This window comes from Euprymna scolopes, chromosome 3 (assembly GCF_053919585.1).
Source record: "Euprymna scolopes isolate OS-2025 chromosome 3, ASM5391958v1, whole genome shotgun sequence".
Classification (NCBI taxonomy): domain Eukaryota; kingdom Metazoa; phylum Mollusca; class Cephalopoda; order Sepiida; family Sepiolidae; genus Euprymna; species Euprymna scolopes.
The window spans coordinates 40,567,696-40,583,647 of NC_136484.1; the positions used below are offsets into that span (position 1 = coordinate 40,567,696).

Genomic DNA, 15,952 nt, shown 5'->3' on the forward strand with positions numbered 1-15,952 from the left:
AACGCCCGGCACCCCTGCTACTATATATATAAAATAAAGAAAAAATGGACCATATTGAGATGCTTAATCGATTAAAATACAAATAAAATAAAGAGGGAAAGAGAAAAAAAGCAGAAAAATTATATATGTATGTATATACAATTGAATAAAATAAATAAGAAACAAAGCAGAAAAATTATATATATATATATATACAATTGAATAAAATAAATAAGTTCGGATTTTAATAATTACACCCCGTGAATCTCTTTTATTGTTGTTGTTTTTGTTTTACGGCATATCAACCCTTGTTAGGTTATTTAATGCCGAATCCAATGATTTTGAAGAAAAAGTTTTTGATAGAATATATATTGTTGCGGACGAGGATATAAATACCCTAACTCGCTACAAAAGAAAATAATGAAACGAATGGAATGAAGGAAACAAAAACTCAATTGCTGGATAAAATAAACATGTTGTTTATTTTCTGTCGGAAATAAAATGGTTTAGGTGAAACACGTGTTCATTCAGGCGTTGACGACTACATGCGTGGAAAGGAAAGGAATGAAGTCGAGGACAAGAAATAGCCGTCCCGCACGTAGAAAGGGAAATAGAAAGGGACTGTTTGCCTCAGCAAAACCGTGCGTTCATGATAGCACTCGTCCACGTGGAAAAGTCTTCAAGCCAAGAGCTATGGATGCCGAACTTGCCTGGTTGATGAACCCAGGCAAAAAGGGAAGAAAAGAGGAAGTTGAATGGTATTGTGGACTTTTATATCGGAGTGAGTGTTCTGACTGCGCATGTCTAGAATTCCTTTCAGGGGAAGTGACGTTTCCCATGTGTGCGTACATGTGTGTACGTTAGCGTGTGTGTGTGTATGCATGTGAATGTGAGTGTATGAGGATGTGTATATGCGTTCGTGTGTGTGCGTGCGTACATGTGGGTGTGTATATGTGAGGGAAAACATGTCCGAACAATATATATATATATATATATATATATATATATATATATATATATATATATATATATATATATATATAAAGTCAGTTTCTATTAAACCCATAGAATGGTAGTACCTGTAAGGTACTACCATTCCAGATCAGAGTGGACCTGGGAGCAATGGCAATCAAGGAGTGGTTCCACACTCCCAAAAGCCCGCAAGTTGGGGCCCTACCATCGGATATAGTTTAAGGTCATATCCAGGACCGAATCTCTTTTAATCAACTTGTTTATTTTATTCAATTATATATACATATATATAATTTTCCCGTTTTGTTTCTTTCCCTCTTTACTTTATTCGTATTTTAGTCGATTAAACATCTCCTAAATATGGTCCATTTTTTCTTTATTATATTAAAATTTTGCCACTCTAATATATATCTGTATATATATATATATATATATATATATATATATATACACAATTATTTTTATACTTACAGACAGTAGTATATATATATATATATATATATATATATATATAATACTAATATATATATATATATATATATAATTATTTTTATACTTACAGACAGTAGTATTTCATGCTTTCGCAGTCATCAGTGTAGAAAGTGTCAATTACTGCTCGCATTTGAAGTCACAGAAAAAAATCATATTTACATTTTTACGATGTATTATTTCATTGTATTTTTTGTTGTAAATTTCATGATTATTTTTGAACTGTCTTTCACGTAACATTTTTAAGAATTTTTTATTGTTATTATTATTATTTTTTTTTTATTATTTATTTTTTTTTTTTACGTGGTTTATCGTAACCTTTGTGTGTGGATCTACAGAATTCAATTGCAACAGATTCAAACAACTTTTTCTTACATTTTTTTTGTAAATAATTTATTTTAGATAGCACTGAATGCCTGAAAACATTTTTTTAATGAATAATACTTACAATTGTCTTTTGATTTCTTCAAGGTCACTTTATATTTTGTCATTTTTTTCTTTTTCTCATTAAGGGACAGAGATCTCACGTTCCCCACACAAGGTAGCAGTGCAGGCTTTAGTGGCAAAGTTGCTGGTACTGGAACAGCAGAGGTGAAGACTTCGGATATTTCAGTTCCTGTTCGTGTTACGGGAGGAGCGGTTGGCAGATTCAACTCTTCCGTCATAAAACCTGACATTTTATTGGCCTGAATGAAGAAACGAACACTTTTTAGTAAAGAATTATCAAGTATTTGTCACTTTTTTTTTTAATTCTCTTAATCAGATTCTAAAAGACTTTACAAATCTCTATATCTACTATTATATAAAAGTCACTTTGTGTGTGTGTTTGTGTGGTGCGCGCGAGTGAGTTCCTTCCTTATAGATTCCGAAACGGCTGAGCCTATCTTTTTGCAAATTGTGTCGGAAATTTATCCTCTTTCAGATAAACTTGACATGAAACGAATAGCTTGCACAAAAAAAAAAAAATTAAATAAAAGGTGGGGGTGGAGGAGGGGGGGTAAACGAATGAAATAGAAAGAGATTTTGTTTTAAAAGGAAGACGAGATTTTATCCTATATAGAATAAAAACGTCGCAGTTTTTACCCTTTAGACCAAAATACAGGTTTACAACAACAGGTGCTACATACAAATGTATTATGTCTACACAATTAGCTACTATCTTATGTAACTATAGTGTTACGTTGTGTGTGTGCATATGAATATGTTCCAGAATGACGTACATATTGAATAGTGGGTTTTATATGTTATCTGTATATTCATGTATGTGTAAATGCGTGTATGTATATAGTCGGATCATTTAGTTGATCGTCTAGTGTGTATATTTTAACATTTATGCAACAGTTCTAACAGGAAACGATTGACGTGGACGTATCGAAACAGTTATAGACAAACAGTTCTTTTTAACAGCCATAAATAACACAACACATACGTGAATTATATACGATCATTTATTTTCATGATTCCAGCCGGCATCTTCAGAGATTACAACGTCTTCACATCTTGGATGCCTGAGAAAACGCCGCTCCCTTGAGTTGTCTGTTCTCTCTGATGTTCAGTTAACAACTGACTAAACTCTCCCCAAATCTACATCTCATCACGTGTCTAAGACCAACAGCTGACGTAACATCAATCTAGTTATTTGTTTATGCAAACCAAAAATTATGTTTACCTGTATTTTCTAAAATCACATTCTTTTTGTAGTTGTTTATTATTTCAGCTGTTAATCACCCAATCTAATTGTTTATTTTTCTAATCATAATAATCGATCCAGCGACCCGCTGTCGCTCGAATCAATAAAAATTAATAATAATAATAATAATAATAATAATAATAATAATAATAATAATAATAATAATAATACTGTTTTGACCCTTGGCCATGCCTGCCACAGTTAACACAGATACTAAACTATGATCACAGCGAAAGGGTCACAACATTACAATAGAACGACATTTTAGACACATTCATTCGTTATAATAAAACTTTTTTAATTCTAGGAGTAACATCATCGCCATCACAATCACCTAGAGACGAAGTAGTTCCAAATTTTCCCCCTAATTACTAAGTCCTTTCACTGTCCCCATTCTACACCGCATAAATTTACACACAAAGTACTTATATTGAGACCCCCACTTTCATAACTAATCCATAAACTCATAGACATAGCATTCACCTTCCATTCCTCGAAACAAGAAATAATAAAGTCTTCCCAGACATGTTTCTGCCTTTCTGATTGGATGATACATGACATTCTCCTATTCTAGAATAAAACTAATCCCGGTATTAAACGAACCCTTTGAAAACTTAAAATTATTGTCCTCGCTTACCGCTAGAGAAATACAATTAAATACTACCATATTCAGCGTCCATAAATCTACATTTTAATGCAGATTTTGCACAGGGATACAATCGTTATGATTCGCACCACCTTCTATTGTTTTTTTTGGTTTTTTTTTTGGGGGGGGTCTCTCCCTGTCGTAACCCCCACAAACTAGATGTAAACACACAATTTATGTGAAATGTTAAAACCGTAAATGTCAGTACACTACTCACGGAACTAAAGGTTAATTAAACTGCAGAAATATCTATTACACTATACAAGTTCTATAATGCAATAACCCCTACTCCACCCCCACCTCAAAAAAAAAAAAAAAAAAAAGAAAGAAGAAGGAAAACATGAAAGTGTTTTTGTGAACTGCTCGGGATAACTTTATTCTTTTTTTAATCAACTAGAAAGCATTCAAAACTATGCAACAACACAAAAAAATACGATCCACATTTCTTTTTTTTTTTTTTTGTAGAGGGAGGCGGGGGGATTCCATATTTATAAATGTCAGATAATGTGTTTCCTTATTTTCATTATTGAAAACACAACGAATTTAGCTCGTCACACATACTCTCCCTCCCTCCTCGTCTAGGGTATCATACGTCTTGCGATAAATACGGATAACATTTCGTGATTTTTTTTCCATTTTTCTCATTTTTTTTATGATCAAATTAAAACAGTTTTATTTGTTTTTTCTTTTCCTTTTAATTTGTTTTTTATTATCGAAATGAAACAAAAAAGCTCCATTCGTTTTTTGGGTGTTTTCTTTTTGTTTGTTTTTGGGTGTATTTTTATTTGTTTATTTTTGCTTTATTTTTATTTATTTATTTATTTATTTTTATTTATTTTTTTTAGGTGCAGTCTTTAAAATTATTACTATTCAGGGGCGCTGAAAATGACATTAACGTTTAAAATTACAGGATACAAACTTCTAAGATATGAAGAAATTATAGTTTTAAAAGGTGGAGGGATCACTTTTCTATATTAATTTAATGTGAAACGAGCACCCAATTTATGGCCACTTGGGAGGGGGTAATTTTTAGGAGGGGGTATTTAATCATTGTGGTAGACCAACGCAAAACCAACAAACAGGCAAAAATAGTTGTCGATATTTGTAAAATCTTACTTGGTTTCCAACTTAACGACTTTAAAATGTTTTCGACTATGCTGAAAACGAATATCACATTTCGCAAATAAGTAGTTTTCCGGATATCAAGCAGTGTAACTGTTACATGTCATAAGGTTATAAATTTTATAAGTGGTAACCATTGATGTACCAAATAAAAGCATTAAAATACATAAAAATACATCAATGACCTCCCTAAACACATACTTAAATCATTCGTTGACATCTATGCTGATGACACGACCATCCACGGTAACTCATCAAAGGCTGTAAACGACAAAGTTCTCTCTGATTCTCTCTCCTCTGATCTCGAGCGCGTGGTTCAGTGGGGGAAGAAGTGGCTAGTTACCTTTAATGCATCCAAAACCAAACTCCTATCCTTACATCATCAACGCTCTGATCCCCAGCTGGCATCAATTGTGATGGATGGCTCTCGTCTGGGTGAGGCCCCGTGTTTTGACAAGCTTCTGGGTTTGACCTTTACTCCTGATCTTAAATGGAACACGTACATCAAGTCTGTTGCCAAGGTCGCTGGAAAGATGGTGGGATCCTTCTACCGCTCCAGAAGATATCTCACTACTGATGCAATTCTCTATCTATATAAAAGCCAAGTACGTCCAAGGATGGAATACTGTTGCCATATCTGGGCAGGAGCTGCCAAAACCAGCCTATCATGCCTTGACAGAGTACAAAATAGACTTCGTGGTTTAGTGGGGGATGCCCTTTTCTCTACTCTGCAACCCCTCTCCCACAGAAGAGACGTTGCGAGCCTATCCTTATTTTATTGTTATTTTCATGGCAGGTGCTCGTCTGAACTCCAATCCCTGGTCCCCCCTCGCCAATCTTTCATGAAAAACACCCGTCTAGCTGAATCCACTGTGAAAAATTTCCCCCACTCTATATCTGTGCCTAAATCAAAACGCGGATTCCATGAACAAAGCTTCTTTCTTAGAACTGCACGCCTGTGGAACTCTGTTCCGTCTGCCTGCTTCCCTCCGGACTACAACTTGGATGTCTTCAAGTCTAATGTTAACAAATTCCTAATGAACCGCCCCCTTAAGTAAACACTCCATCAAATCTCCACACTAACGTAATGTACTTGCAATAACCCTTATCCCTGAGTGGCTTCCGGGCCTTGATAAGTGGTGATCACTGTGTAAAAAAAAAAAAAAAAAAAAACACAAAACATCCGAGTAGGTAGAAGAGTATCTTGACTTTGTCACTTTTTTGTTTGTTGGCTTCTCTTAACAGATCTCACCAAAACGGTGAATTGTTATTTTTCATCATTTTGAATACACCTAATTTATTTTATTACAAATTATTTTTCTACTTTATTTTTTGTTGTGGTGAAAAGTGAAATAATTAAAACCACGTATTGCAAAAAAAAATTGTGTAAATACACGGAAGAAGTTTTGTTTCATTTTTTTGGGGGGGGGGATAAGATTCCATGTTTTCGTTCTTAAATAAATTTCTCCTTCTTAATACAACTTTGAGGCAAACTATTTTTAGTTGCGGATTCCGCTAAGTAACTAGTCAACATTACCACAGCTTCAAGTGTTTTTCTTTTTATGCTCTCCCCCCCCCCCAATGTAAACACAGAATTTATTTTAAAATATTAAACGGTAAATGTTAGCGCATTACTTACGGAACAAGTTACTTAAACTGCAGAAACACGTATCAAACTGTACACGTTCTATAGTTGATTAAACCTTATAACCCACCCCAACAACTAAACAAACGAGACGGAAAACATAAAAATATTTCTGTGAACCGCTCGTTTTCTTTTATCAACTAAAATGCATTAAAAACTACGTAACAACACAAAAAATAATAAGCCACATTTTCTTTTTGGGAGGGGTGGATTTCCAAATTTAAAACTGTCCGATAAAGTATTTCCTGTTTTCCTTTATTGAAATTGCAACAAATTTAGTCCGTCAAAACTTACACTCTCTCTCTCTCTCTCTCTCTCTCTCTCTCTCTCTCTCTCTCTCTCTCTCTCTCTCTCTTGATTCCTCTCCAAAGTCATCATACGCCTTGCGATAACTAATCTTATTTCGACCACCTGCGACCATAAATCGCCGTGGTCGCGACGGCTAAATGGATGGCTTCTTTTAACCCCCCCCCTTTGCTTTACAAGTTTGAGCCTGCCCGCCTACTACTTTTTTTCATCTCTCTCCACCCAGGCTGCCTACTGCATCTGATTTTTTTTTGTTTTCCCCTCGCTGCCATTTAAAAAAAATTTCTTTTTTTTTTTTTGGCGGCTTGGGGTTGCTCAACATTCTTACTAAACCATTCATGTCTATTCCGAAAGCCGTTCATAACATGAAGAGGTTGAGGTTGGGCAGCGGTTAGCGGGTTCTGCAAGTTTAAATTAAGTTGCAGAGTTTTCCTTTGCAACTTATTGTAAATAAAATAAACAAAAAATAAAAATAAAACGCCATCTAAAAAAAATAGCACAAAACAACAAACTGGCTTACAAATTGTAAAAGTCTTCACAACGAATGACTACAGTTGTTAAGAAAATTAAGTAAGTGTACGTCCTAAATCATGCTCACAATAAATTTAATAAATTTTAAGAAACGTAATCACAAGATCGACAGTACATTTGCTTTTTTGTCAGTTTAAAGGCTTTGAAATTACTCCAAATTTTTTTCCTTCAAAATATGGGCATACTGTATAAAAGTTTAAGGAAGTATTTGACTCATTGTGACTGGATTTTTTTTTTTTTTTTTTTTTTTGCCAGTTTGTACTTCTCGAAGAAAGGCTCGAGAATCCTCGTCCATAGCAGGCAATGGAGCACACGTCCACTTTCCTTGGAAGCTGAATTCAAAGAGGCAGATTTTGCACTGGAACCAATGACGTCATTTTCAGGGTACTAGCATTGCCTTTTTATTTAAATTAAGGGTAGTTTCGTACAAACCCAAAATATACGAAACCAAGTTCAATAAAGGTACAAAATACAGAAAATAAAATATATGAAACAGAATAAAAATATAACAAATATACACAATTGTTGGTACAAAAAGTTCAAAGAATTGCACACAAAGGTAATTTATATGTCTGGCAGTGTTCTTCGATATGTTTTTTTTACAGAAATTCATCTGATAAGTATCAAAAATCGAAAAAATCCAATCTTAAAAATAGTCTTATTCAAGCAAATATTATTAAATGCAACGGAGACACTTTGCTTTTTGATTCTTTTTTTTTTAATTTTTCGATTTTCCGTATAATCTTTTTTGTAACAAATTAAAAAATATTAATAAAAGTTCCATAGTTGTTATTGTCACGAGCACTTTTGATTCGCCCACGAATCATCATTTACTTCAACACCTGATGATGATTCGTGGACGAATCGAAAGTGCTCGTAACAGCAATAACTATGGAACTTTTATTAATATTTTTGATTTTGATGCAAAAAAGATTATACGGAAAATCGAAGAATTAAAAAAAAAAAGAATCATAACACAAAGTTTCTCCGTTGCATTTTTGCTTGAATATATATATATATATATATATATATATATATAATCGAAAAAAAAATATATATATAATCGAAAAAAAATATATATATAATCGAAAAATTAAGAAAAGAATCATAAAGCAAAGTGTCTCCGTTGCATTTAATAATGTTTGCTTGAATGAAAAATTGCTACTTTAATATACCAATTTCAAATATATATATATATATATATATATATATATATATATATATATATATATATATATATATATATATATGTGTTGAAAAACAGGATACGTTTCAAGATCTCCAGCTATGGTATTGCTGGAAATGTCTTCTCAGTTTATTAAATCATTTTTCTCTGATAGGTTCATAAGAGTAGTAGTTGATGGGCAAAAATCAGAAGCTCACAGTATAAATGCTGGAGTCCCTCAGGGGTCGATCTTGGGCCCAACTCTTTTCCTGATCTACATTAATGATCTTCCAAATCACATCCTTACATCATTCGTAGACATTTTTGCTGATGACACTACCATCTATGGTAGCACATCTAAGACAGTAAACGACCAAGTTCTCTCCGATTCTCTCTCCTCTGATCTTGATCACGTTGTACAATGGGGAAAGGAGTGGCTGGTTACTTTTAATGCATCTAAAACCAAGCTTCTATTTTTACATCATCAACGCTCTGATCCCCATCTGGCATCAATTGAAATGAATGGCTCTCGTCTTGGGGAGGCCTCAAGTTTTGACAGGCTTCTGGGCTTGACCTTTACTCCTGATCTTAAATGGAATACGTACATCAAATCTGTTGCCAAGGCCGCTGGAAAAATGGTCGGATCCTTCTATCAATCCAGTAGATATCTCACTGCTGATGCAATTCTCTATCTATATAAAAGCCAGATATGTCCAAGGATGGAGTACTGTTGCCACATATGGGCAGGAGCTGCTAGAAAAGACTTGTCCTGCCTTGATAGGGTTCAAAATAGACTTCGTGGCCTGGTTGGAGATGTCCTTTTCTCTTCGCTGCAACCTCTGTCTCACAGAAGAGATGTTGCGAGTTTGTCTCTGCTTTATCGTTATTTTCATGGAAAGTGTTCAACTGAGCTTCAATCTATGGTCCCCCCTTGCCAAACTTTCACAAGAAACACTAGACTAGCTGAAAACATTATCAATAATTTTCCCCACTCTTTATCTGTACCTAAACCTAAACATAGATTCCATGATCAAAGCTTCTTTCTTAGAACTGCACGCCTGTGGAATTGTCTTCCATTTTCCTGCTTTCCAGCTTTCTATAATATGGTTGTCTTCAAGTCCAACGTGAACAAGTTTCTGATGAGCCGTTCCACTTACGTTAACAAATTTACCGAACTTCCATTACTATCGATTACTATATTATCCTTTTGACTACTCTACACTCTTTAACCCTTATCCTTGAGTGGCCTATCGGCCTTGATAAGTGGTGACGTCTATGTAAAAAAAAAAAAAACAATGGATTAATGGACTGATTCTGCTAAGTTGTGATAATCATCATCAGCAGATGAAGATACGATGTCATCTTTTTTCAGATCAACCGAAAATAGTGAGTCTTGGTGAAAGTCCGAGCTGAGATAAGGCATACGAACAGAAACCTATAATAATTATTCTTTCAGCTATAAAACGAGCATTTGACTAAATAAACCTTATTCGTTTAAGAACGCGTTCTTTGAAGACATGGAATAATTATATTAAGAAAACATGTCTAATGGCATTTGTTTGAGTTAAAGGAATTAGCCTTGGTCTTTGGAGGAACACAACACACAAGTGCAGTGAAAGTATTGGTAGTTTGAGAGAGGATAACCAGTGAAACCTATCCAGTGACAGTTAAGGACATGTGTTGCATGGAAAGAAATGATATGAGAATGATTGGATGGATGTGTAATGTGAGTCGTAAAGACAGGCTTAGTTCTAATGAGCTCAAAGGAAGTTGAGTGTAGAACAGAAGATTTTGCTTGTATTGTAGTAAAATGGGGGACGTAAATAGATGGTAACATTTAATGCTACTAAGACAAAGTTCCTTTCCTTCAACAATTATAAGTAATCTTTTTCCTAACTGCGACTCTTAACATTCAAACTCCCTGACCTAACATTCACAGGTGACATGAATTGGAACAATTTTTTTTGTGGAAATCGTTCCAGACAAGGCATGAAGCTACTTGATGTGAGGAGCTAAAAAGAAAAGGTCAACAACTAATCACTAACCAACAATATTAGATGGATGGATTCTGACCCAGAAAACAGCAATTCTTTCTTGTTTATCATAAATACATAGAAGATGCAGCAAAGGCCTCTAATTTGCAGTAATCCGTTATGTTTTACTGGCAATATGTTTTGCTTGGGATAGAATTAAAGAAAAGAAAAGAAAAGAAAAGAAAAGAAAAGAATTGATTAAATGAATAATTAATGTACAAAGATGGCATTTTTATTGCATCTACTGAAATTCTTCCCAATCCGTGGGGGTGGGGGGGATAACAACAACAACAACACACATGCACAACGTCGATCAGAAAACAAGGTATGATTTTTAATTTATTGAAATACTAGCAGTTCAGCCTGGCTTTGCTCAGGCCCTATGTACTCTTTATAACTTTATATGCATTTGTATATATATATATATATATATATATATATATATATATATATATATATATATATATATATATATATTAAAAAGTCTGACTTATGTCAAGGTAACCTACATCTAAAATTTCAAGTGTTTACACCCAAAATTGGCGGAGGAGTTTGGTAGAGTCTGCAAAGGTCAACTCTTTCAACTTTGACCTCTTGGCAGCCAAATTCTCTTAACTGATTAAAAAGCTTGCTGCATGTCTGAATATCCTTTATGTACAATTTCTAATCTTTGAACCAAAAATTGGCTGAATAGTTTGCTAGAGATGGCAAAAGTCAAATCTTTTGGCAGCCAAATTTTCGGCCAAAAACCGATTAAAAAGCATGCCCTATGTCTGAATACACTTTATGTAAAATTTCAAATGTTTAGACCAAAAATTATCTGAGTAATGTGGTAGAGACCGCAGAGGATAATTTTTTAAAACTTTGACCCCAATTTTGTCCCCTTAACATTTACTGCTTTTGGCTCAAATCAAATTTAAAAGTTTGATCCATGTCCAAGTAACCTACATTTAAAATTTCAAGTGTTTAGACCCAAAATTAGCGGGGGAGTTTGGTAGAGTTTTCAATGGTCCAATCATTGAACTTTGACCCCTTAAAAACCAAATTTCTGGACGAAAATCGATTTAAAAGATTTTTCCAAATCTCAATACCCTTTATGTCAAATTTCGAGTCCGTAGACTTAAAATTGACAGAGTAGTTTGGTAGGGAAATGCGCACACACACACACACACAATTTCATTTTGATAGATGTATAGATTATGGTTAAATGATTTTTTTTTTCAAAGCAAATTAATATTTTAGGTTATGGAACACACACAAAGTGTTTATTTAATCAGATTAAGTGTGTGTGTGTATTAGGAGGGGGGCGTTTTTGACATGATCTTTCTGAAGAAAGATAAAAAAAAAAAGGATTGCTTCTCCATATAGAGAAGATACATCTTTGAACGTCTCTGATGTTATCACGACCAAGTGTTTATCTTCTTGATCTTTTCTTTGCTGGTATCTGTAATCTAAAAAAAATAAATAAATAAATAAAAATAAATGCAACAAAAGATCTTTCCCAAAACAAAGTACAACTTACCTTTTCAACAGGATGCAATGAACTGCCAGACAGTTTTAAAGCTGGTTTTCCTTTCAAAATTACTTGCAATAAAGGCATTTCCTTTCTGCAAAAAAAAATAAAAATAAAATAAAATAAATAAATAAATAAATAAAAATTAAAAATAACAAAAAAAAGTTGCCTTACTTACAAAAAAAAACATTTTAACATAGAAAATAATTTCCATGTTTATTCAATAATATTTAAAAAAAAAACATGTCTCTCCATTAGATTGTTTTAATCAGGAAAAATACCTTTTTCTTTTTTGTTTTTTTACAAAATGGTCACCACATATAAAGGCCAGAGACTACTCGAGGATTAGTAGTAATTGTTAGTAGTGGAAATTTGATGGAATTAGATTATTTACGAGGACGGTTTATAAGAACACTAACGTAATGTACTTGCAATAACCCTTATCCCTGAGTGGCTTCCGGGCCTTGATAAGTGGTGGCTGGTGATCACTGTGTAAAAAAAAAAAAAGAAAAAAAAAAGAACTTGTTTGTTGTACTGGAAGCCGAAATATTGTAGTCAGCTGCCTACCTAGAGCCACATATAAACCGACCTTCGCCGTTCCTCTCCCGTAGGCATACTATAAGCTTATAGCATCATGCATGTATACCACTCAGTTCTCTTCTCCAGTCATGCTTCATTTGTGTCCACTATAGGCATTTTTAACTTAATGTAGTCTTTGAACGTAAAATTCTAGTTATATTAGGTACGGACATTAATGGCGGAGAACTGACAGGGAGACATAGTTTTGAAAGTCGGGTTATCATAATTTTTTTGTAAGTTTCCGACTACTTTTTGATTTTATTTAAAAGATTAAAGCCTAAAGTTAATTTCCAGAAGAGGGGAAAAAATATGTGTACACGTGCAAAAAAAAAAAAAAGTTATATAAAGTCCGTTTCAAAGATAATTAGAAAATAAAAATTAATTAAGAAAAATAAAATTAGAGCAGTCCTAAGATATTGAATTAAATTTAAAAAAAAAAACAAAAAAAAAACACCTTGTTTGTACAAAAGCGAGAGATTCTGGCTTCATACAAACAAAAACGAAGAAGTTGGTTAAGAATGGGTTCTAAGGAAGTCCAAAAATGTCAGAAAGTAAAAAAAACAAAAACAAAAAAAAAACTGTCTGAAAATTACGTCAGGTAGTTGGAGGGAGCTTGGAAGTGCTGCCCCCTCCCCCAACTGAGCATCCGTACATTCCTATTGTAAAAGTTTGTATAATTTTTACCATTTTTTTAATTTGATTATTTTTTTATGTTCATGCTTTAAAAATCTTTCAATTTTTTTTTATTTTTCAAGATTATATAAAAATTATGTTACGCTGAAAATTACACGTTTATTCAAGCTAGGAAAATTATATTTAGAATCTTCCATATAAAAACTATGCGAAAAATATAATCTAAAAAATAAAGGAATTATCTTTTGAAATTGTGTGAAAATATTAAATAAACAATGCTTGATTCAATGATAATATCGGTAGTTCGAAAATTAATTTTTCTTTGAGTTATATCGAATTCATTACTTTTAGGGGCTTTTTTCGTAATGTTCCTGAAAAAGTTCATTTTTCTTTTTTATTGTTACAATTTATGATGTTTTTGTTTTTTATGAAAAAAAAAAAAAAAAAAATACGACTGAAAACCATAACTTTAGTAAATGTGTTTTTTGTTTAAACAAAATAATACATTTCCACTAAGATTCAAATAAAAATAATGAGTTCATTATATTTCGTGATCATTATTTGATAAATACTGAAATATTTCATTAAAATAGGTTAATTTCCTGATTTTTTGTTGAATTTTTAAAATAAAGTGAGGGCTCAAAATGTTTGTACATTTTGAGAATCTGCATTCATTTTGCACGTACCTAGTGTAAATCATCATCACAACAATAAGAGATAAAAATTAAGGCCAGCGTATTTCTTCGTTTGCAAAAATGAGAGCCAGTCAATGCTGCTTAAAAGTCGTTAATAAATGTATGTGTTCTGTGTAGGGAGGAGGGGGCGTAAGAGATAGCATGTATTTTTTAAAGATGATCCCTGACTTATACAAAGCGCTAGGTCTTCTTCACATTAAAAAAAAAAAAAAAAAAAAAAAAAACTAGTTTTCAAGGGAAACAATTTCGCATAATTTATAAAGAGTTATGTCCCGTCCATTTATATATATATATATATATATATATATATATATATATATATATATATATATATATATATATATATATATATATATATATATATATATTTTGTGTATTGCTATTCATATTAAAACCCCTTTTTTTCTATTTATTTAAAAAGAAAAAACAACTTTGGATCGTGAAATTGCATTTATCTACAAAAGATCTAGCTAATTTGCATATTCTTTTAAACATTCATTTTCATTATTTCCCTATTACTTTTTTCGGTTTTCTTATGGGATAATCATCTTTAGTTAACGGAGAGGCGGGGACTTTGCCCAGGCATAAAATACGCTTAAATACGATATTTTAATTTGTCCAGATTTCGTATATATTATTATAGAGCCGAGATTTCAAAAGTAAAAAAAAAAAAGTATTTAGGTGCCATCAGCTAGAATCGAAACCGAAACTGTAGCATTCAAAGCTGGTGACGTTACTACTGTACCAACGTAGAACATATGAACTGATTAAAAATTAAAAATTAAAAATAAACTAAGATGAATGTACAAAATGTATAACGAGTTTTTCAATTTTTACACAATTTTGACCCGTTAAAAACTTTTAACCGACCCATAAAAAAAATTCAATCATTTGAGGAGGCCCCTAGCGCCGGTCTGCGACTTTTAGTTTCGGTGGAGATAGAGTTTGAAAATATGGAGATAGAGAGACAGGCCGACAGACAGGCAGACAGACAACTAGCCGTTTATATATTAAGAGTATGGGTAACTGAATTCATGCAGATATTCTACATGATTCATACTTGCATAATATTTATGTAAAAACGTTATAGTAAACACAAACCTCTTTCTATATATATTTATGTATGCGTATATATATTTGTTTAAAAAATGTTGCCTACCAAACTCCTCTGTCAGTTTTTGGTGTAGACATGAAACTTAATATACAAGGTATTCGAACCTATGCAAAACTTTATATTTCGATTTTAGCCGGGGGAAATCAGTGCAAGAGTGAAAAATTAAAAAAATGGAATTTGCCAGGTGAAGGTCAAACAACGGCATTACAAATGTGCATGCATAACGTAATAGCTATTGGTTCCTGTTTGAATTTTTACCCTTGCAGCAAACATATCTTCATGGACAGGAAAAAGCAAATCGTAACCTAAACGTTTTGGTTTCAATTCTTGGTGGTGGTGCACAAGTCATTTAATTTTTTTAACTGTCTACATCATTGGGTCCAATATAATATCTATATATTAATACGATAGTGTGTGTGTGTTATTTATTTATTTTCTGTGTCACGCTTACATCCGAGTCGTTTAATTGTTATAGACTTCCATTTTTTGTAATAAATAATTTTACCATAAGTTTTGATTTTGGTTTCGATTATAACTGGTGACACCTACGTCATCTATTTTTTTTTATAAATAATTTTACCAAGAGTTCTTCATAAGTTTTGGTTTCGGTTTCGATTATGTCTGAAGGAAGTCAAGTTATATATATATATATATATATATATATATATATATGTGTGTGTGTGTGTGTGTGTGTGTGTGTGTGTGTGTATTCATAAGTTTTGGTTTTGATTTTGGTCTCAATTCAAGCTGAGGCACCTAAGTCATATGGATATATTTTCTTTTATTTTTGAAATCGCAACTTTATGATATATAAAAATCGATAGAACAATAAATCTATAA

The 15,952-nt window shown here is 32.7% G+C and overlaps 1 protein-coding gene across 1 annotated transcript in view; it reads right to left on the reverse strand.

The window, feature by feature from the left end:
- LOC145254614 (uncharacterized) overlaps nucleotides 1-15,952 on the reverse strand; it is a 1,033,347-nt gene that overhangs the window by 481,914 nt on the left and 535,481 nt on the right. The window contains exons 6-7 of the mRNA XM_080113229.1: nucleotides 12,101-12,185; nucleotides 1,889-2,126 (exon numbers count right to left, since the gene is read on the reverse strand). Of these exons, the coding sequence (XP_079969355.1) occupies nucleotides 1,889-2,126; nucleotides 12,101-12,185 (323 nt within the window). The remainder of the gene's footprint in view (nucleotides 1-1,888; nucleotides 2,127-12,100; nucleotides 12,186-15,952) is intronic.